This window comes from Rutilus rutilus, assembly GCF_951802725.1.
Source record: "Rutilus rutilus genome assembly, chromosome: 20".
Lineage (NCBI taxonomy): Eukaryota > Metazoa > Chordata > Actinopteri > Cypriniformes > Leuciscidae > Rutilus > Rutilus rutilus.
The window spans coordinates 22,655,709-22,679,034 of NC_140225.1; the positions used below are offsets into that span (position 1 = coordinate 22,655,709).

A 23,326-nucleotide genomic window follows, 5' to 3' on the forward strand; every position below is an offset into this window, starting at 1 on the left:
ATAAAGTATGTTCTGTATAGTGAATGTGTGTAGTAATGTAATCTGGATGTGACCTACCAGTTGCTTCGCTTCACTGCCATTCACAAATCCTCCCCCCGTGGCCTCATGGGATAGTAAAGTCTCCATTGTATGCACACTTCAGAATCTCGCTGCATGCATGGAATACACGGATGACATACTATGCCAGCATCTGCTAAATACAGCTCAAGAACACTGAAATCAGAATGGAAGCTGCGTCCGAAATAGCATAGGCTACTCTCTTGAGTAGGTACTTATTTTGAATAAGTAATTACTAAACGACCGCTAAAAAGGTTCTATATAGTATGAATGTGCGTAGTATGAATGTAATCTGGATGTAATACATTTGCCATGTTGTGATTATCATGTGACCTACCAGCGTCATTATTCCTTGAAATAACTTAGTAAGATCAACCATGAGCAATACATGTGTTATTGTATTTGTTAATGTTAGTTAATATCAATACAGTTGTTTGGTCACTTTACTTCACAGTGCATTAACTAATGTTAAAAAATAGCCTACAACATTTTATTTTAAAATGTTTTTAACGCATTAGTAAATGTTGAAATTAACATTAACAAAGATTAATAAATGATGTAGAAGTTAAGTTCATTTTTAGTTTGTCAACTAATGCTATGATACTTTTCTCTTCTGCTCACCAAGACTGTGGCTACTTAATCAAAAATACAGTAATATTGTGAAATATTATTACATTCTATAGTAAAATGTAATTTATTCCTTTGATCAAAGCTATAATTTTCAGCATCATTAGTCCAGTCATCAGTGTCACGTGATCCTTCAGAAATCCTTCTAATATGCTGATTTGATGCTCAAGAAACATTTATGATTATTATCAATGTTGAAAACAGTTGTACTGCTTCATATTTTTGTGCAAACAACTATATCATTCAAACATTTGTGGTAAAATTTAAAAAGAGAGAAATTAATACTTTTATTCATCAAGGATGTCTTAAATCGATCGAAATTAACAGTCAATGACATTTATAATGTTACAAAAGATTTATATTTAGTAAATGCTTTAATAATCTTAATTTAATAAATGCAAATACATGCTGGTCATTGAACTTTCTATAAATATCTAAAATCTTTCTTGGTCTTTTTTTTTCTTTTTCAGATGCCTCATGGGAATTTAACGGAGCATATGAAGTGGTTTGCAATACCATGGCTTCTGACCTGTCCTGATTGGTTCTTGATGTGTTTACGGTTCATTATATAAAATTATTTTGGTAACACTTTACAATAAGGTTCATTGGTTAACATTAGTTAACTACCTTAGTTAACATGAACTAAGAATGAACTGCACTTCTTCAGCATTTATTACTCTTAGTTAATATTAATTTCAACATTTACTAATACATTATTCAAATCAAAGGTTGTATTTGTTAACATTAGTTAATGCACTGTGAACCAACATAAACAAAATTAAACAGCTGGATTTTTATTAACTAACATTAACAAACATGAGTAAATACTGTAACAAATGTTTTGCTCATTGTTAGTTCATGTTAGTTAATACATTAACAAATGTTAACTAATTAACCTTATTGTAAAGTGTTACCATTATTTTTTGTTCTTTGCAGCTTTTTGCTGCCTCTTTGATCACACATACATCACGGAGACGTCTATTTGATGTGCGTTTACATCTGGAAGACGTATTTTTTAGAGTGTTTGCTCTTCTGCAATACGTCTATATGACGTTTCCTGTCAGATTTCAAATAGACGTTATGATCTAGATGTTTATGATTTAGAATGTATGTAAAACTGACATCTTAACGTCTATCAGATGTTAGTAAACAGCAGATGCTTACCAGGTGAAATTATCTTTAACTTCTTTCAGATGTGCTTGTGCTATCTATAGCTGTATTTAAAAAAAAAACACTATTGTAGTAGCACATGAATTGTACTTTTATCAAGTCGCCTTTATTTATATAGCACTTTATACAAATGTAGACAGATTTCAAAGCAGTCAAGTGTATCCGTAGTTCATGGCCATAAGTTTTAAGGAGCACAGATACTGGCTTGGAACAGAATTATAGGGGTTTCTTTTTGTTATTAAAAACAAGCAAGCCCACCGTATATTGCAGCCCAACCCAGGTGAGAAAAACTAGGCTAACACAAACGTAACGTAACACATTACTTTCCATAAAAAGTGATTAAGGCAACTACTTACTTTTTAGGGAGTAAAGCAACAAATACATTACTTTTAATTTAAAAGTTTTAAAAATAATTGTATCCAATCCAACACTGACTATGTTTATGCCAGGTTGTCCAAGAAACATCCAATTAACCAACCAAGCATGTTCAAATAATGTCACTCTTGTAGAAATTTGCCTTGCTCTTAATATTAATATTAAGTAAATGTAAAAGTCTGCTAAAAAAATGAAGAATCCTGATCTTCCTTCCACACACACATAGGCCTATATAACATTTGTATTAAACAGCATTTTATTAAAACTGGCAAAAACTTTACGTTTAGTATAAACTCCACCAAGGTAAATATCAGGTAAAATGTAAATATGCAAATAAGAAATAACTAAAAAAATATGTTTTGTCGGACCTCCTGTTATCATTAGCCACCACGCGCCCCCTGCTGGTAGCAACTTTGCTCACACAGCGCATGCGCCAGTCGTTCACGTATTATTTCAGGAAGTAGACGCACCGGTTCACACGTGTGAAGAAGGCAAAACATCGAACCGGATTTTACTATTTCGAAGCTGCGGATGTTTTTAATCTTATAAGGGAGATGGCAAATTTTTTGATAAGCACCCTATTGTCCCACTATCCCGATCCCGAGAGTTTGATCAATAATTTGTGCTGGCCAAGCTCATCACGCCCCGAAATAGAGGAGATTGAAGCTTTAACTGTTTTGATCAAGGAGCTTTCCAATAAATCACAAGAGGAGCGCTTTATTTGTAAGGTGAAGTCAGTTATATGGGATCAATGCATGCCGCTCCTGAAAATGATCTCCAGTGCAGATGATGGAGGTAAGGATCTGCTCAGCTCTGTCTGTGGACTCTTTGCAGTCTGTGTCAGTACCTGTCAGGCTGACGATGTACCTGAGCAGGTAAGTCATGGTCTTCTGCAAGTGCTGATGACTAGAGATGATGGCAACAATGAAACCGGAAGGTTAGACGTAGATGTTGCCATTGAAGTCACTGCAGTGCTGTTATCTAGCATCTCATATGACGGAGACATCATCTCCAGGACTCTATCCTGCACACTTTGCTGTGTCAAAGATCTATCTGACTCCATAGTTTCAAAAATCATAGTACGGATCTGGTTCACCATACTCAAGTCCTGCCATAAAGAGGCTGAATCAGAGGTCCTACATCAGATATGGGAGGATTTCCTGTCTTGGCATCAGAGAGATCAGACAGAATCAGTGTCAGCTCGGGTTCTGTTGTGTCTCACTGCTCTCTCTGACCACCTCTACTCTCCGGAAACCTCTCAGGACCGGCCAGATCCTAGAAGATCTCAAAGGTTTTTTAGGGCAATTCAGGCCGGATTGACTCACAAGGACAGCGTGACCCGCAAACGGGCGCTTTACCTGCTCACCAGGTGTGTGGCACTGGCAGAGATCAAGAAAGAAGATGTGTTTACCAGCGTGGAACCCCACACAGGTAGGATGATCTTCAGGATCTGTCTGTGCAACATGTTCATGACTTCTAACGTTGTTCACACATGTCTTGGATCTCTGCAGATGAAATCCTGTTCAGATGGATGCCAGAACAACAGCAGTTACTGAGAGAATTCTGGGAAGATTTTGCTCTAGTGTTAGAGACTCTAGAGGAGAACCAGGTAAGAATACTTTATTTAGAGTTTTAGAATCTTGAAAGTTGAAACCCAACTGGTCTAAACTACTGTACTAGTCATACTACTTCTGCCTATTTATACATGTGAAAAGGCTTCTTGAACAATAAAAAAATGTAGGGCGGTTGTGGTTTGCTATTGCTGTGATGTCATGTGAGTGACAGGTTGTCCCGCCCTCGTGGCTGTAAACACATCATCAGAGAAAAGAAGATATATTTTGATTATTTGATTAAAATTTCATATTAACCGGCCAACAATCTGAAGATTTGTCGGATTATGGAAATAAATGCCATATTCCATCCGGATTTATGTTCACTTTAATAATTAGATTTTATGCTAATATATTTAACCTCTCTATGTGTGTCTTATGCTGTTTATTTATCTTTTTTTTTTAGATTCACGTGATTCGACCTGTACTCAACAGGATTGACGTGCTTGTTGAGACAACGGCAACAGATATTCAAGGTTTGTCATGTTTCTTATGTGGAAGCACAATATTAGTTTTACTCTGTCTTAAATCTGTTCCCCGACTCTCTCCATAATCAGGTGGGCTGTTTTCTCCGTCCTGGCTGCTGTGTGTGTATCAGCGCATGTTTCACAGTGAGAACAAGGCAGTAATGAAAGAAGGAGTCAATCACCTGTTAGAGCTGAAAGCACTGCGTCGTTCTGCGTTTGCTTTGGCATTCTCACAGGTATCCATCCATCCTTGAATCTTAAAGGCATAGTTCACCCAAAAATAAAAATTCTTTCATTAATTACTCACTTTCATGTCGTTCCAAAACCGTGAGAAGATTTTCAGAAGATCTTTTTGATGAACTCTGAGAGCTTTCTGTCCTCTCCATTGATAGCTGTGCAACTACGACTTTGATGCTTCAAAACGCTAATAAAGATATTGTTAAACTAATCCATTTGAATTGAGTGGTTTAGTCAAAATTTTCTTAAGAGACTCGATCGCTTTACATGATGAAGATTTATTTTAGGCTTTTATTCACATTTAAACATTGATTAGCGAACATAAACAGAAGCTCAACCGTACATGCTTGATGCGCGAGAACAAACCTCATTGGTTCTTGCAGAAGCTCAAACGTGCTTCGTAACACGAGAATGAACTGGTTCTTGCTGAAGCTCAAACGTGCTGCGTAACACGAGAATGAACCTCATTGGTTCTTGCTGAAGCTCAAACGTGCTGCGTAACACGAGAATGAACCTCATTGGTTCTTGCTGAAGCTCAAACGTGATGCGTAACTCGAGAATGAGCCTCATTGGTTCTTGCTGAAGCTCAAACGTGATGCGTAACTCGAGAATGAACCTCATTGGTTCTCACATGTCAAATGAACATGTTTGAGCTTCCATTTACCACATCTGATGTGTGAGTTGGTGTATGTTTAGATGTGAATAAAAGTCTAAATTAAATCTGTTCATTATATAAAGCGATCATGTCTCTTAAGGAAATTTGGACTAAACCACTAAATTCATATGGATTAGTTTTATGATCTCTTTATGAACTTTTTGAAGCATCAAAGTGGTAGTTGCGTAGTTGTCAATAGAGGAACAGAAAGCTCTCAGATTGCATCAAAAAGATTAAGATGAATGAAAATCTTATGGGTTTGGAACTGCATGACGGTAATTAATGAAAGAATTTCCTTTTTTTTTTGTCAACTATCCTTTTAACCCTGTAAAATCTGACTTGAATCTGAATTAATAGTCCGAAAAATCTGTTTTTTGAAATAGAACAGTATAGCATACCTTTAGACAAAAAATTTATATCATATTTGATACATCAGACTTTTACATCAGGCTCATCTAGTATGATATGGGAGAATATTGAGCTCACACTTGAGAAGGAAATATACATTGTGGGGAAAAACATTCAATGCAATGCATTGACGACTGACAAATATACTTTCATTAAAAGACTGATGTATCATATTTGACTCACATTTTAGCATGATTTTTATCAAAATGATGCATGGATAATCATGTAAACCAAAGTTGCTTCAGTCAGTAAAATTCAGTCAGTATTCGGTATATATTTAATATATCACTAACAATATAAAATGTATTCTTACTTTATACAAATCAGTAAAGATTTCAAAGCAAATGACCTGTATAAGTGTATCATTTATATTCATATTTAGTATAATTTATAATTATACTAAATTACCTTTTACTTGCTAAAAATGTATAAACTATCAATCAGACGACAGAAGGTTAGAGGTAGATTGAACACAAAAGGTTGTTCAGCAAAGTTTTGATCATATTGATCATTTAGAGGCCTTAGAAACTCGCAAATCAAATATGATACAGTAGGCTTTATAGGTTTAGGATAGTGGCATCTTATGCCTTATGAGATAGTGATAACCCAGAACATTATGCATGTAAAATAGTTTGTGAAAGCATTTATTGGTAATGAATGTTTTTCTGGTTATCAGTTTGTTATCGGCCCTCTCATGGATGTTCTTGCAGAGAGCGCTCTCTATCACAGGTAATTGTCCCCTGGTGTTAAAATTCATACTAGGTGAAGTTTTATTACTTAATACAATTAGTTTGGTCTCTATCTTTGAATGTTTTTAAGCTGTTTGTTTTCACAGGGCACCACAGCAGAACATCAGAGATTGTCCAGAGCTGGGAGTGAAACTCCAAATCTTTATGGTGAATTTCTTCAGCAGTTTGCCAGAAGAGAACAGAGGTAAAGAGGGTTTTGGTCTCTGTTTTAGGATATTAAAATATCCATCAGAGAGAGTTCAGGATATTTTGAGTTGGTCTAAATCCTGCAATTCCACATCCAGAAATAATTGTTGTTATTGTGTTCAGGTTCAGTGTTGCTGCAGCTCATTCAGCGGTTGGGTTCACGGCAATGGTGCGCAGTCCCGCTGCTCTTTCTGTCCCAGGCCCTGTCCTGTCTGTCCCCTTGTCCTTTACTGGGATCTGGTGGACTCCACGCGTTCAGGTACAAACTACTAGCTGCTGGAATCATGAAATCCTGCAATTGGAGAAATATAGAGAGAGTTAAAGGAAAAGTTCTCCCAAAAATGAAAATTTAGACATCATTTACTCATCCTAATGTCGTTCCAAACCCGGTAGACTTTTGTTCATCTTCGAAACACAAATAAAGATATTTTTTAATGGAACCTGAGAGAGTTCTGGTACTCCATTAAAGGGTAACTCTCACCAAAATTGAACCTCGGCTCTTTTTGTTAATCTAACCGAGGCAAACTTTCGTGTAAAAGCATAATTAGAATGGAAACGCCACTTAAGTTTGACCGTATTTTTGTTTTCGGTCAAAATGCCTTTTGAATGGGAGTGCATGGGGCACTTCTATGATAGCATCAAAATCGCTATTTTTAAAACACTAAGAAGGCTCGACACAACATGAAACTGTGCTCGAAGTATCACCAGGGGCTCTACACATGAACTTGAGCATTGACTACATTGGTTGTGTATACAAAGTTTACTAAAAAGAAAGATTTTGTACGACTCACTTTATCAGTTAGTGTTTCTGGCCGCTGGCTCGAAAAATAGATCGAAAAATAGTCGATCTCCGAATGCAACGTAACCGGGAGGAGAGTAAAGATGAAAAGCTTCTAAAGCTTAGTTCCATATAAATTCACGGATAATTTGTTGTTTTGTCGTTAGTGAAAATCAATATTGACCTTGTGTTTGAAAAAGGATCCTCATATAATAATGAAATTATTCAGTGATACAGATCGACTATTTTTGACTTACAAAATGCCGGCGGCCGGGAAGAACAACAGCTTCAGTGAGTTGTTCAAAACCTTTCTTTTTAGTAAACTTTGTGTACACAATGTAGTCAGAGCCCCTGGTGATACTTCGAGCACAATTTCATGTTGTGTCGAGCCTTCTTAGTGTTTTAAAAATAGCGATTTTGATGCTATCATAGAAGTGCCCCATGCACTCCCATTCAAAAGGCATTTTGACCTAAAACGAAAATACGGTCAATCTTAAAAGTGGCGTTTCCATTCCAATTATGCTTTTACACGAAAGTTTGACTCTGGTAGATTAACAAAAAGAGCCGAGGTTCAATTTTGGCGAAGAGTTACCCTTTAAAAGTCTATTCACCCAAAACTCTGATGATTCGAAACCAAAAATCGTACAATAAATACTTGAATCAAGAGTTTTAAACCAAGTCTTTTGAATAGACACCACAGACTGTAAAAACAAAAAAAGATGTGTTTGTAATTCACGTGATCTGCTCATTGTATTTTCATGTTTGTTTTTTTTTCAGAGAAGTTCTGCGCTGTACTATGATCACTCACCAGGTTCTTTTGAGAGGAGCTTCACAGTGTTTTCTGCTCCATGCCGCTCTCTGCCTGACAGATGTGGTACTGTACAGTTGCTTTTTTCCTTCAGATCCTTAACACAGTTAAGATATTAAATAATAGTCAGAATAATCTCTTTAAATGGAGCAGCTTACCTTTAGACACTAATTTTTAAATTACATATGTTTTTTTTTATTATATTTGATAGTACATCTGGATTTTGTGGCCCATGTAGTTCGCTCTCGAGGAGAAAACAAACACCTCATTTTTATTTTTGTTTAGGCCCAAAGTGAGCAGAAAAAAATGCAATTTGGTACAGATGTTGTTATTTATATGTCCAAAATGTAAAATGAAATTCTGGTAGCATTAATGTAAATGTCTTAGTAAGATTATATTTAAATGCTTAGTTTTATGCTTAAGTTTTCATTGTAGGGGGCAAAACATGTAATGCAATGCAATATAATGATGATTGAGAGATACACATTTCTTAAAATCCTGTTGAATCATATTTAATACTCGCATATTAATATGTGATGTATATAAATATTGCATTCATGGATAACCTGTGATGCGTGGATAATCAGTTGCTTCAGTCAAGTAAACGTTCATCTTGAAATATTACTAACAGTATAAAGTTATTTTACTTTATAAAAATAATTTCACAGCAAAGCACATGTACCACATTTTATAATTATTCTAAAAGGCCTTTTACTTGCTAAAAAGTAAAGTTTTGATTATGTTGACAGTTTAGAGGCTTTAGAAATTCTCATATTAAATATAATACTATACGCTTTATAGGGTTAGTAATAGTTGACTTGTTTTCATCATAAACTCACCCTCACTTTGTTCCAATCCCACATGACTTTCTTTTACCATACAATAGCTGAGGTGAGGCAAACTGACATTTAAATAACTCCACTGTACATCTTGTGCCTCCACATGTTGAAACATGGCTCATTGCCATTAGTTATGAAACATGCACACAACCTCCTTAATGTCATTTCTTAGCAAAATTAAAGTCATTTAATAGTTAATTTAATGATCAAACAGAACAGATATCTGAATGATTTTCTTGTTTTGGCAGTCCACTGTGTCTCTAGATGAGATTTTTGGTTTCCTTGTACATTTTCGAGCTGATGAGTCTCTATGTCGGGGTACAGCACTTTGGAAGGAGGTAAACTCAAAGTCTAACTAAACCAGAATTTATAAGTCATGCACAAAATGCAAAGTATTTGTCTCTTAACTAATATTCACAACGTACTAAAGCTCAAACTTTGCTCCCATCACAGCTGTGTAATTGGCTCCAGACTAATGAAGGCCGTTTTCTTCTGACTGACGGGGAGTTAGGCTCTTCTGAACTTCGCACTGCAACTTCAGACTGTAAAGGTGTCTCTATATTCAGCTACGTCCAGCAGCGACTCAAGACCTTTCTCGCTGTTACAGCCAACTCAGGTGAGAGACAGCACAACATTTTGGCCGAATAGGACATTTCTACATCGACATCCTTTGTCAATCCTGTAACAACATTCCTGTCAATGCTCATTCACACTAAAAGGATGACAACTATAACGATTGCGGCTTAGAGGAACGATATCGTTGGAATCCAACCCTCTACAATTCGAGTTAATTCAATAGTGTGAGAAGTTTTATGTGCGAGCACCCAGAAAGCCGCTTCTCAGACACCGTGCGAATGCCCTTCTTCTTGCTCACAAAACTACAAAATTACATAAAAAAATGCTTGTCTAGGTGAGTATCATAGTAAACATAGTCTGTTATATCTTAAGTGAGCAAACTGTTTACCTATAAAACGCAGGTGTAACAGTATATTGGATCCTTGCAGCTCTTAAAGTGACAGTAGCTTAATAAACCGGTTGCTGTCTTTGTTTTAATGTTAATCAAACAACAAAGGACAAAGAAATTCTCACTCATTGCTCTTGACTGAATAACTTTTGTAACTTTAATAAGGATTAATCTATATTTAATTTATACAATGAAGACTGCAGTGCTATTTTACATTTGATTATTAATTTTCTCTACATGAAAATTACTGTTAGACTTACCTGAAAAATATTAAAAGCTGTGTTTATTTTATTTGTATGTTTGACTTTGTTCTATTGTATTTGTGCTATTTGATTATTTGTTCTTATTGTATTACTGGCAATTTACTTGTCTTTAACAATATTTGAAATTTATATGAGTTACGCCAGTAGTTTTTGGTGTAACAAACTTATTTATTAAGGTTATGGGTCAAAAACAACGAAGACCATAACTAGGCCTATTTTATGTATTTATTACTTTTTTGTGGTGGGGCCAGTAAAAAACAAAATTTAGCGCTTAGCCCTGAAATGACAACTTTTTTTAATTTCAGTGATCAATCCATAAATAAACCCATTCTAATATGTCACATTTAGCTATGCCTTTAAAATAGTATGTTGTATATACAGTCAAACCAAAATTTATTCAGACACCTTCAACATTTCTCACATTATCAGTTTATTCGCTATAGTTTAGAAAATGGAAATAAAATATTGTAAGAACTCAAGAGTTATCAAATCAGTTGATATTTCACTGGTTTTGGCCATCCTTCTGTTAGACTGTCTCACAAATAAATTATGTTGAATAGCTGTCAGCTCTACACAATTGGATAATACCAATTTAGCTCAACCAATTACCAAGCAATGCTTAATTTTGTTCAGTCTGTGGTGTAAAAAGGTTGCATTAGCAATTAAAGAAAAAACACTTAAGCAAAACATGGTCAGGTCAAAGTTTCTGAATTATTTTTGGTCCCAAATTTTTATACATTTTACTGGTAGAGTAAAGAGTTTTTGGGTATTATATGTCACAGTTTACTTTATTTTGCGATCCTCACTTACATAAATTAACTATAGTGTCCTGCACCCACTAGTAAAAAAATATACAAAATTATATTAGAGTTTAGGCTGTACGTGAGTATAGTTTCTTCTCTTCTGGCAGATCTAAAAGGAAGTCTACCTGATCCAGCTGAGGCCGAGCTGCTGGCGCGGGCCGTACTGCTTACAGCAGACCTGCAGAAGACCAGGAATGAGGAACCTGGTCTAGAACTGCTCCTCCAGCCTCTACTGGATGTCTTACAGAGACTTAGCACTAATGTCTATCTGGTGCTTCACAAGACGGACAAGAGCCTGCAGTTACTGTTGAGCTTGCTGCAGCTGCATCGCAGACGCTCAGATACAGAGCAGGAGAATGGTGTGTGTTGTGTTTGAGAAAAGAAGACAAACATGCTGTGTTTGGACATGCTGAATGGAAGCTGATGTGTTTGGATGTTTGTAGAAGATGTTGTGGCTGTCGCTTTGAAGACGCACATGCTGTCGGTGGTGGATTCAGTGCAGGAGTTTCTGCTGAGGAGGTTGAGTGGGGAACTGAGGGAGGTGAGTGTTTTCACACAGTAACACACAGAATCTTACCGGGAAAAACTAAGCCTGGGTTGTCAAAACTTGTTTATTGCTTATCAAAGGTGGTGTACCAGCACTAATCAGTGGGTCGACCATGTCGAAACCTGTTCCATCAACCATTTAGACTAGCTGATGACCATCAATTTGAACCACCTAAAACCATGTAAAATAAACTACCATCTGGGGATTTTTACACTGTTGTGTCTTTCTTCTCTCTAGTTATGTGATGTGGAGAGGTCTGAACTTTATCTCTCAGTATTAAGGGAGCTGGTTCTCACTTACTCCACTGTTTCGTGGTACGGCTCAAATCTGCAGCAGAACTACATCCCAAAACTCACCACTCACTGCTTGAGGATCCTCAATGAACCTTCTGAACAGGTGCAGCACAAACATATTAACTGTTAAATATGTGTCCAACATTGACTACGTTTACATGCAGCCAATATCCGGGTTATGGTCGGGTTAAGGTCACTATTTGGGTTTCTGAAACATTCGGAATAACCCGTTTACATGCGTGAGCAGTGAGAGTTACTCCACATGGAATTTGTAATCAGTTGGGAATATCCCGATGTAAACAGCGACGCACGGTTAGCGTCAGGACGTACGGACAACCTTAAGACGCAATATGCGTCATTTCCGATTCTTCTTCCTGTATCCAAAGACAACAACAACAGCAGCAGCAGCACGCGGATAATGAATAGTTCGGGGCAGATAGCGATCGCCTTTGTTTGCGCTTTCCTTCTCGCTCCAAAAGTGTGTTGCTGTGCTGCGTCTCACCATGTTTACCTCTACTTCTTGTTTACTTCCGGTATACTGCACGCGGGTTTTTTTATGCGCTGTCTCTACTCAAAAGACCAAGATTCCTTGCGAATAGAACATGCGCAGAACACAAATCAATGTTCCTTTTGATGGGGATATGCCGATACGCGTTTACATGACCAAATATTCGGGTTAAAAAAAAAGGGGTACCCCAGGGGTAATATCCGGGTTTTTAAAAACCGGGATATGAGCATATCCGGGTTTTTGCCGGTGTTTACATGGCCGTGCGCGACAGGGTTATTGCTAATATCCCGGTTTTGAACGGGTTATTGGCTGCATGTAAACGTAGTCATTGATAACAAAAATAAATGTTTCTTGTACACCAAATCAGCATATAAGAATTTCTGTAGGGCCATGTGACACTGAAAACTGGAGTAATTATGCTGAAAATTCACCTTTGCCAATGCAGGAATAAATTACATTTGAAATATGTCACAATATTACTGTTTTTACTGTACTTGTCTTGGTGAGCTTAAAGGTATAGCGGAGGATTTTTCCGAATTTTAGAAAAGAACCGCCCTCTCCACTTTTTGAAAAAATGCACATGCGCAACACTCTACCTGCTCCCGAGAGGGAACGCCTATTAAACGTGTGCACGAGAGAGCATGCACGAGCTAATCATAGCTTACATTACCTTTTACTAGCAGTGATTTTAAATGGATTTCTCCAAATAGCATGCCAAACTTTACCTGTCAAGTAGAAACTTCGCGACTGAGGCATCAGTGGGAAGCCCAACCTGTGTTTTGAGCGCACGCCATCGTGTGAATCGTGTGCACGAGCACGTACGACGGCCTTACGTAAACATATCACCAGAATGATTGACACTTGGGAGGACCAATAGTCTTGATGATCCACCCGGAAAAATTAAATCCTCCGCTATACCTTTAAGAGACTTCTTTCAAAAACATTAAAAATCTTACCAAGCCTAAAATTCTACAGGTTTTCATCCCTAGAATGCTTTTGTGTATTATGCTCTATTTCCCTTCACTTTTAAGTCAAATATAAAGTTAGGCTGTCATTACAGAAATATTTAATTTAGATTCAAGTATTTAAAAGAACCATAAAGTAAGTCGAGCAGCACAAGTCTTGTTTAATTTTTTTTTTTTCCTAATTCTTTGAGCTAAACCTCAGTTGTGTTGGTTCATTTTTTCCCCAGTATATTTTCCATATATATATTTTTTTCAGTATAATTTTGGATGTTTTTTTAAGTTAGCTCCAAGTTAGCAAATTAGACAGCTACTAAAACATTTTGTAAGTGGATGGCAATTTCTGATGGAATGAGATCTAAACTGTGTTTTCCCAGAATCCCTCTGTGCCAGGACAGGTTCAGAGAGCGGTCAGTATGGCCACACTTGCGCTGTTGTGCGACGTGGCTGATCGAGGTGTCCTGAAGTCCCAGTCTGAGGCCATGAGATCACTTCACTCGCTGACTGACTATTTCTACCCTTCATCATCATCATCCCAGCATCTCAACCAGACATTACTGAAGCCCACAACTGCGACAGTCAGGTCTGTTCAAGCTCTAAAACAATTTCGGTAGACCTTTGCAATAAGGGATAGTGCACCCAAAAATGAAAATTCTGTCATTAATTACTCACCCTCACGTTGTTCCTAATGCGTAAGACTTTCATTCATCTTTGGAACACAACTGAAGATCTTTTTAATGAAATCTGAGCGATTTCTGTCCCTCCATTGACAGCTACGCAACTGACACTTTGACGCTTCAAAAAGTTCATAAAGAGATCATAAAACTAATCCATATAAACTGAGTTTAGTCCACATTTTCTGAAGAGACATGATCGCTTTATATGATGAACAGATTGAATTTAGGCTTTAGACTTGAATTTAGACATGGAGGGACAGAAAGCTCAGATTTCATCAAAAAGATTTGTGGTCCAAAGATGAATGAAAGTCTTACGCATTAGGAGCGACGTGAGGGCGAGTAATTAATGACAGAATTTTCATTTTTGGGTGAACTTACCAACATTACATTACACACTACATTGGTTAACATAAACTAACAATGAAAAATAAGCATTTATTAATCTGTTAATATCAACATTTACCAAAACATTATTAAAATTAAGTTGTATCTAATATTATGAACTAACAATGAAGATTTGTATTTTTTTATTAACTGACCTTAACAAAGAGTGTTGCTCATTGTTAATGTTAGGTGATGCTAACTAGGATTTAACTAATGGAACCTTTTTGTAAAGTGTTCCCAAAACATCTTAAATAAGCTACCTACTTATATCATGGCTGCTGTGGGTCTTCAATGAAAAGTTCACCCAAAAATGTCAATTCTATCATAATCTTCCACATCCATATGGAGGAGAACTTTTATCAAAGTAATTTTTTCTGAGGAGCATTATCACTTATTCATGTATGAATGTGTGTTTACTCCAGTCATCCAGAAGATGGCCTCTTGCTGAAGGACTGGGGGCGAATTGTGGCCCAGTTTATTGGAGATCAGTGGACGTGTCTGAGTTTCCTGCAGAAGTCTGTTGGGACCGTCTGGGGTCCTGAAGCTCCTGAGGTCCTGAGGGCTGCGGTGGACGCTCTGGCATTATTGCCTGGCCATCTCGTTCTGCCGGTGCTGGACTTCATGGCATCAGTCTTGCCACAGGTGGGGCAGCAAAAGAGAAGGACATAGACTGCACTCTTGAATTAAATTAAAAGGTTTATTTGTATGTACAGTGCCAAGTTAAAAAGGTGAAAAATCTATATTTACAAGAGACAAATAACAACCTAAGATGGGAAGGCGAGCATGAGAGGTACCAAACAAAATAAATAAATGAAACTCATCTAGTTTTATCATCTAAACTGACAATTAAATAAAATGTAGAACAGAAAAGTCTTCAGCGTGAAACGCCCTAACTAAACTATTCTAAATATTAAAATAAACAAAACAAACAGGGGTGTGGCACTCTCTCCTAAACCTAGTGTGTCTAATACAACGGGATGTTCCTATGCGGTGCACAATGAATGTTGCACGACTTGCTTACCTACTCGCTCCTCTTCAGCCTTCACACAACGTGACGACTTGAGAAGAGAGAAACTTGCACTTTATTTTACAGTAAGTGTTCTACACTGGGTAATGTAAGGTACTTACATGGGTTAAAGGAATAGTTCACCCAAAAATGAAAATTCTGTCATGATTTACTCACCCTCAAGTTGTTCCAAACCTTTTCTTTCTTCTGCTGAACACAAAAGAACATATTTTAAAGAATGTCGGTAACCAAACAGTTGATGGACCCTATTGACTTCCATAGTATTTCCATAACTCAATGGGGGGCCCCTCAACTGTTTGCTCAAAATATGTTCTTTTGTGTTAAGAAAGAAATTCATACAGGTTTGGAAGAACTTGAATGTGAGTAAATGATGGCAGAATTTTCATTGTTGGGTGACCTATCCCTTTAAGGTTAGGTTTAGGGGTAGGTTCAGAGTTATTACCCAGTTATTTTAGTTACTATAATAAGTACATAGTATGAACATTTGGAACAGGACTTAAAGTGCTACTGACAGAACATACACAACTGTACACTTTACATCCACATATACATAACATAGAATGCATCGGGCAAGTACTGTAAAGGAACACATAATAAACTCTAGCAACAGCATGTAATCACAAAAAAACAGATTCGCGCTAACAAGGTGTGTTCAAGATGGCAGCAGTCAAACAAATCTAGCAAAAAGCTTCCAGGACAGAGGAGATACAGGTATTTAAACGGGTATGGTAAAAGGTGAGTTGCAACGTGAACCGGGCCGTCAACTTTTGTGATGAAAAATGACAAGCTGTTCGTCCATTGGAATCTGAAACACAAAACAGATGAACTCACACACACATATACACATGCATTCCTCAGTGTACTTTAGAGTACGTAACCATTATCATTTCAGATTTAAAGGGCAACAAATACATATTCTACTATTATCTATGTTGTCTTCCTTAAAGTCAACTGATAATCTTACTTGAGGTTTCTTGTACCAAACAAGTGTCAGTAACATAATAACATCAGGAATTTTGCAATTGTAGAAATATGATTTTCTGAATATCATTTTTCTGTGCCTTTTTACGGACAGGTTACGTTGTTGTGATGCGTGTTTAGTTCATGGGTGTATTTTCTCCAGCAGATGGTGCAGTGTGAAGAATCTCTGTGCGTTGAGGCCGTATGTGCATCATGGAAGGTGGTTCAGGTTCTGAGCACAAACCCTCATGACTTCTGGTCCACACTGCAGGGATTCGTGCGCTTAGCTTTTGACCATGGGCTTCTGCAGCTCACAGAGGAACAGAACCCCAGCATCACGGCCTGCATACAACAGGTCGGGGAAAGATCTGCAAGCACTTCGCCTTCTCCCTTTACACCCACAACATATTTAGAGGTATTTGTGAGCAAAAAATATATATAGCTAGTGTATATAATAAAAGCTTTCTGGTTTTTGACAGATTTTGAGTGAGCTCATGGAGTTGGCTCAGATCCGATCAGGGGTGTTTAATGTTCTGATCCAGCATTGTTGTGAGACGTGGCTTCCAGCAGAGGGTGTCCAGTCAGACGCTGTGTTCAGTACGGCTCTCTTACACCTCAACATCCTGACTGAGGCCTATGTGTATGGCCCAGTGTTCAGAAGAGACCAAAGGTCAAACATTAAGAAAGATAATGTTTATATTAATATATAAATAAATATAGTATATCTATCTATCTATCTATCTATCTATCTATTAGTGCTGTCAAATAGATTAATCACGATTAATCACATCTAACGAAAGTTTGTAAGTATCAAAAGTTATTTATTTATATATATATAAACTAGCTTTATAGAATTACTGTCTATCGCAGGACTTTTATAGAGCGGAAGTAGGCAGGGCCATTGAGGTCCACGAGGTCAGGACCTCGGTAATTTTTCGAAGTGCATATAATGAAGGTTGTGAAATAATTGCCTAATGTTAACTCTAACATTATGATAGTGCTGCTATGATATTGCATATCGCCACGATAACCGACTTCATCTGAGCTGCTTTAGCTGTTCACATGTTTGTGCTCTCACGTTCGTTATTTTTACACAGAATCCGATTCATTCACCAACTTAACAATGTTTTATTACCTCGTGTAGTATTGAGAAAAATAACATACTGGAACATACCTTTTTTTTGTTTAGTCGTTTTCTCAACGTAGTCATTTAAAACATAAGAATAATAATGGTAGACCTGTAAAAATAAATTCAATAAAATATAGAGAGCAATATTGTAAAATAGTTGTGACAATCATCACTCCAGTAACTTTTTTTTTTTTAGCGTAGGTTTATTTTTTAAGTCAATTTCTTTAGACATAGGCTACCTTAAGTGAACATTAAGCCGTAAAACACTTTTGGGTGTTTCGAGACGTTTTGGCTTCACTTTTCAGGGCTTGTGCGGCACGCTTGATATTTACATTACTCGTAAAAAAAAACAAAAAAAACCCCTAGATATTGCGAATACATGTTTGCTTCTAAAATAAAATAACTGCTTTAATTTGTCATTGCACTAACGTAAAGTGTGTGAAATTGAAATATTTATTGTCAGATGATGAATAAAATCCGTTTTATGACAGGTGATAGATATTTTAAATGATTGAAAACATTTAGAAATGTAAGTGCATAAAACACAAAAGTTGGAAACGCTCATGTCGCTCCAATATACAGTCTGTCAGGGATATTTTTTTTTGCCTATACAGCACAATTTTACAGTGAGGATAACCTATATTTGTAGTTCGGATACTGGCTATCAGTGTGCATGACGGTAGGCAAAGAGCTGTAAGTTAAACAACAAGTTGGTTATATCGCAGAGCTGTTTGTGAGAAATCTTGAGCACATAAAAAAAATGATAAAAACGTACATTTTAAGAAGGTTTACCACTGTTGTGAAAAGCATTCTGAGACATATGCAAAAATACTCGCGTTCTTGCAAAATGATTGGCCTTTTCGTTTGTCGTTGTTTACGTAATGCCCCGCCCCCTCAGTGTGTCTGCCAATCAGAAGCGGGCAATGTCAGGGAATTGGATTAAAAATAAATCAGGTAGGTTTTTTTTTAATGTACATCATTGTTTAGCATACAGTATTTAGAAAATAACATTATTTCATATTAATTCGAGCTATTGTAAAATTATAATTATAATACATTTCATAATGACAGTTCAAAAAAGGCAGATGTTAGACTTTGTAATCATGCTATTTTCTTATTTTATATCAGTGATAAATTGTTTAATTCTTTCTGGTTTGTCATATGTAACAGTAGTTTTTAGGGGTGGGAGAGAGAGAGAGAGAGAGAGGCGCGGGCGCGATCGAAAAGTCGCAAAGTGTTTACTTATATTTGTGTGCGCGTGTGTGTGTGAGGCGCGGGCGCGATCGAACATTGGAAACATAAAAACATACTCTATCATTTTGTTTATACAGGACATCATTCAAAGTGTTTAAGTTACTGTTAATTAATATTTTAAGGAAAACAAATATATTAATCTGAAATGTAGCAAATTAATTTTCAATTCATTCAGGTACAAACATATCACAAGGTCTTTTTGTCTTTTTATTAATTTAATTAATAAACTAATTATATAAAACCTATTGTCAGTGCACTACAAATGAACTGGTTTTATGCCTTTACTTTATTAAGGGGCTTACTTAGGCTTAAGTAATTTATTTTCCTTTGGTGGTACAGCCTGAGACATGCACAAGCCTTCTGCATTTTTGTTTTGCTTTTCCCTCCTTTGTACCGAACCGTGATGTCTGAACTGAGGTATGAACCGAACCGTGACTTCTGTGTACCGTTCCACCCCTAATATACACACAGTATATTGACTTCATAGGGCTGCACAATATACCGAAATATCGTAAATGTATATATATCGTGATATGCATATCGCAACAGCTCTCAATAACTGGGGTCATGAACAAAAGACAAAGAGAAAATCACTCACTGCTCTTGGCTGAATAACTTTTGTAGCTTTAACAAGAATCAGTATACTATATAACCTATATTTAATGCATAGAGTGAAAACTAAGCCGTGTTTTATTTTTACATTTGATTATTCAGTTTCTGTTGTTAAATAAACCTAATGTAGGCTTACCTGGAACCCTAAACCCCGTGGTTTACACTGATGTTAATATAACACTTCTTATGCTATAGTTAAACACTGCTGTAAACTTTCAGAAGTTGAAGGGATGTTTTCTTGTCACAAAAAGAATGTGAAACGTATGTAGGTCATATAATTTAAAGATCATTTAAATTTATTTTACACTCTTTAAGCATTATCTAAATATCGCATTTTTCTTCAATATCGTTCAGCCCTAGTATTTTTGTCTTTTTATGTAATATTTTATATTAATCGATTAATCTATTTGACAGCACTAATACATACGCATATGTGCATAAATATACATACAGTGTATATACAATTTCATATATATACACACACTATTATAATTTTATTAATTTCCTATTCCTGCTTTCAGGCTTGTTCAGGAGGTTCAAAGCTATGTTGAGCAATTTGGTGATACTTGTGCAGCAAACACAGCTGTCAGCAGGTAAACCGCAACACTACTGTAGCTGTTTGTAATGCTTGTAAGATAGAGGTCACTTTTGATACATTAATGAGTAATGTTTCATTAAAGCATTCCATAATTGTGAAGAAATGTTGTGGTATGCACATTTTAGAGGTTGGCATCATTGACTAAGCATGACTTTTATAAATAGACTGTGGTTCAAAACTACTTGAATTAAATACATTCATTGTACTTTTCCTCATAGCATGTCAAATAATTTGATGCTGATTTACATTTATTATTCTGAATCTCATTTCCAGTGATAACAGAGACGATCAGTTTCCTCGAGTGTGTGCTTTGGCTTTTCTCTGCCGCTTGAATCCATCTAATCGTCTCCACCAGCGTCTGATGGAAGAGCTCGTGCAACGACTACTGAGGAAGGTTTGTGTTCAATTCTTAACTACAGCTCTTACTGGAAATTGGGTGTTCAATTCTTAAAGAAAGCACTTCCTGAAAAAAATGAGTGTGTGTTTGATTCTTTTCTGTTCTTCTCATGGTTATTGCATGTGTTTATGATTAAAGTTCCCTCCTGTTTCTCCTTTCCTTCCCTCAGGATGCCGAGATTTCCAAATCCAAAGTACGTTACTATAGCAACTCCATCCAGCACAGAGTGAAGAACCGCGTGTGGCAGACGCTGCTGCTGCTACTGCATAAACTCAGACCGGTTAGATCTCTACACACACACACACACACACACACACGCATATTAATACACTTTGATTTCTAGGATTTTGCCCGATACCAATTTGATAACAACCTCACAAAGTAATATTAACATTCATTCATTTCTACTAAACATTACTCGATTAAATCTGGTGGATGTATAACAGGCCTACATAGTAAGATGGTCACAATGAAGAAAAAATATTAATTAAATATTCTATAATGACGACTTATATATAGGCTGTTATTTGTAATAGAGTGCAACAGTCGGGTTCCGGAAATACTTTTTCCATTCATTTTCTCCACAGGGAAACAGATTTTTAACAATAACTTGTAAACCATTAAAGACAGCCTTACTGGATTGTAGTTCTCAGTCGTAAAGCCATAAAATACACAGTCTTGTACCGATTATTATTATTTTGTTTTTGCTTCAAATCGAAGTTTGTAATGTTATGATTCACCTCATGGCTGATTGGCTTGGTTCATGGCTTATAATACTTTATCAAAAACTTTTTTTTAAATCCCTATGGGAAAAATGAATGGAAAAAATTCTTGCGGAACCAGCGCTGCTGAAAGAGTGGGCGGGCACTAATGCAGTCTATACTAAATAAAACAATCTTGCTATTTTTGTTTTGTTTGTAATCTTTTCTTCTTTTTTTTTTTTTACAAACATGAGATGCAAACTAAGTAATATATTTTATCCTCAAACATGCCAATAGCAGATGAACTAAGATCAGATTTTGTATATATATTTGAATTAGATTTTTTAATGTATAGATATATATGAAGTATGTATATATACAGAATATATACAGTATATATATATATATATATATATATATAGTGTATATGTGTGTGTATATATATATATATATATATATATATATATATATATATATAAAATGTGTATCATGTATGTATGTATGTGTGTGTATGTATGTATGTATGTATGTGTGTGTGTGTGTGTGTGTGTGTGTATATATATATATATATATATATATATATATATATATATATATATATATATATATATATAGTGTGTGTGTGTGTAAATATATAAAAAAAATGCAATTTATTTTATATAAATTATTAAACCTTTTTTAACTTAACACACACACACACACACACACACACACACACACGTATGTAATAAAAAAATTATATGTGTGTGTTTGTAAAAAAAAAAAAATCTGTTTTTCCATATGAAAATTAGTTACGTTTTTTTTTAGCAGGTAAGACTTATATAGTCACTTTAATAGTGTACTTTGTTATCTGTCACAGGAGTTTGTGTCGGACTGTGTGTTGAGTCACGTGTGTGAGGCCGGGTTCTGCAGTAACCAAGCATCCGTCAAGTACCTGATCGAATGGACCCTGATCCTGATTCTCCATCTGAACCCGTCTCGCATCCAGAACCTGTGGAACTGTTTCAGTCTGGTGAGTCTGAACTTATCAACACACAAACCTCAATCTACAAACAGGTGCGACACATACGCAACAAAACCAGGCTTGAATGCTTCTCATTCCAAGTTCTGCGGTAGAAAAAAAGAACTAGATTAAACTCGGACAGGAGGAAGTATTTTAACATCCAAAATGCTACACACAGCAGCTTGAGTTATGTAGATATGTCTATTTACTGGTAAATCATTTGTTTTGCAGGAGCATGAGAAGACAAAAACAAGCATTTGCACTTTTCTCTCTGTCCTCGTGCACCTGAACGTCCTCTTCCCGAAACTGCAAGATAAGGTGCAGTTTTTATCATCTGAATCTAATTTCTTCCTCTGCGAACTGGAAGAAATCAATATTTATTTGTGTTTTCTCTCAGGAGGTGCAGTGGCGTAGAGCTGTGGAGGTGAGCCTGCAGTGGTGTTTCAGTCATAACTTCAGCGTTCGTCTCTATGCCCTGCTCGCCCTTAAGAGGGTGTGGGAGCTGGAGGACGCCCGTGTCCTGGAGGAAAACCTGGGTGGGCTGACCACGGTGGTCCAGGCCTGTTTACAGCAGGCTGAAGCCATGCAGAACACCGGGTGAGAAAAGATTCACTCATTAACCCTGTAAAGCTCACTGCATCTTATTTGATTCGGGAATTTCTAAGGCCTCTAAATTATCGACATGATCAACTTTGCAAAATGCCTTCTGATGTCTAATTGATAGTTTATGCTTTTTTAGCAAGCAAAAGGCCTTTTAATATAACTGTAAAAATGTCCCCCTTCAGGTCGTGGTACATAGTAAATGTAAGAACTTTAATATTTCAAGAAGAACACTTATTGGACTGAAGCTATTTAGGTTTAATTGATTATCCATACATTATTGTTTTTTCGAAAGATCATATTAAAATGTGATCTTCAGGCTTTTAATGAACGTATATTTGTCAGTCATCATATTTTTCCCCCCCACAATAAAAACTACAGAGCTTTGATCAGAAAAAAATAAGCATTTAAATATCTTACTAAGGCATATTATTGGGAGATATAGAGTGACAACTGATATTTATAACCATTTTATGTAAGTAGTCTGCTATACTGTGATACAGATCTCATTAATTTACATTAAAGGTGCTCTAAGCGATGTTGGGTGACGTCACTTGTTGTTCAAAGTATTGTCAAACAAAACGGAGGCTAGCTCGATCCTCCCTCCTCCTCATCCCGTCCCCTCCCCCTCCCTTCCGTGCTTCCTGAAACAGTCATGAACCATTTAGAAAAAACAAA

General features: G+C 36.4%; 1 protein-coding gene across 1 annotated transcript in view; it reads left to right on the plus strand.

Moving 5' to 3' along the window:
• The first annotated feature begins 2,664 nt into the window (after positions 1–2,664).
• Positions 2,665–23,326, plus strand: part of tarbp1 (TAR (HIV-1) RNA binding protein 1) — a 31,733-nt gene continuing 11,071 nt past the window's right edge. The window contains exons 1-23 of the mRNA XM_084390642.1: positions 2,665–3,660; positions 3,741–3,838; positions 4,246–4,315; positions 4,397–4,542; positions 6,283–6,335; positions 6,442–6,539; positions 6,665–6,800; positions 8,097–8,193; positions 9,215–9,304; positions 9,420–9,582; positions 11,104–11,355; positions 11,440–11,537; positions 11,781–11,939; positions 13,684–13,889; positions 14,790–15,009; positions 16,521–16,709; positions 16,834–17,024; positions 19,871–19,942; positions 20,221–20,341; positions 20,514–20,624; positions 21,905–22,057; positions 22,280–22,366; positions 22,446–22,645. Of these exons, the coding sequence (XP_084246768.1) occupies positions 2,784–3,660; positions 3,741–3,838; positions 4,246–4,315; positions 4,397–4,542; positions 6,283–6,335; positions 6,442–6,539; positions 6,665–6,800; positions 8,097–8,193; positions 9,215–9,304; positions 9,420–9,582; positions 11,104–11,355; positions 11,440–11,537; positions 11,781–11,939; positions 13,684–13,889; positions 14,790–15,009; positions 16,521–16,709; positions 16,834–17,024; positions 19,871–19,942; positions 20,221–20,341; positions 20,514–20,624; positions 21,905–22,057; positions 22,280–22,366; positions 22,446–22,645 (3,887 nt within the window). The 5' untranslated portion in view covers positions 2,665–2,783. The remainder of the gene's footprint in view (positions 3,661–3,740; positions 3,839–4,245; positions 4,316–4,396; positions 4,543–6,282; positions 6,336–6,441; positions 6,540–6,664; positions 6,801–8,096; positions 8,194–9,214; positions 9,305–9,419; positions 9,583–11,103; positions 11,356–11,439; positions 11,538–11,780; positions 11,940–13,683; positions 13,890–14,789; positions 15,010–16,520; positions 16,710–16,833; positions 17,025–19,870; positions 19,943–20,220; positions 20,342–20,513; positions 20,625–21,904; positions 22,058–22,279; positions 22,367–22,445; positions 22,646–23,326) is intronic.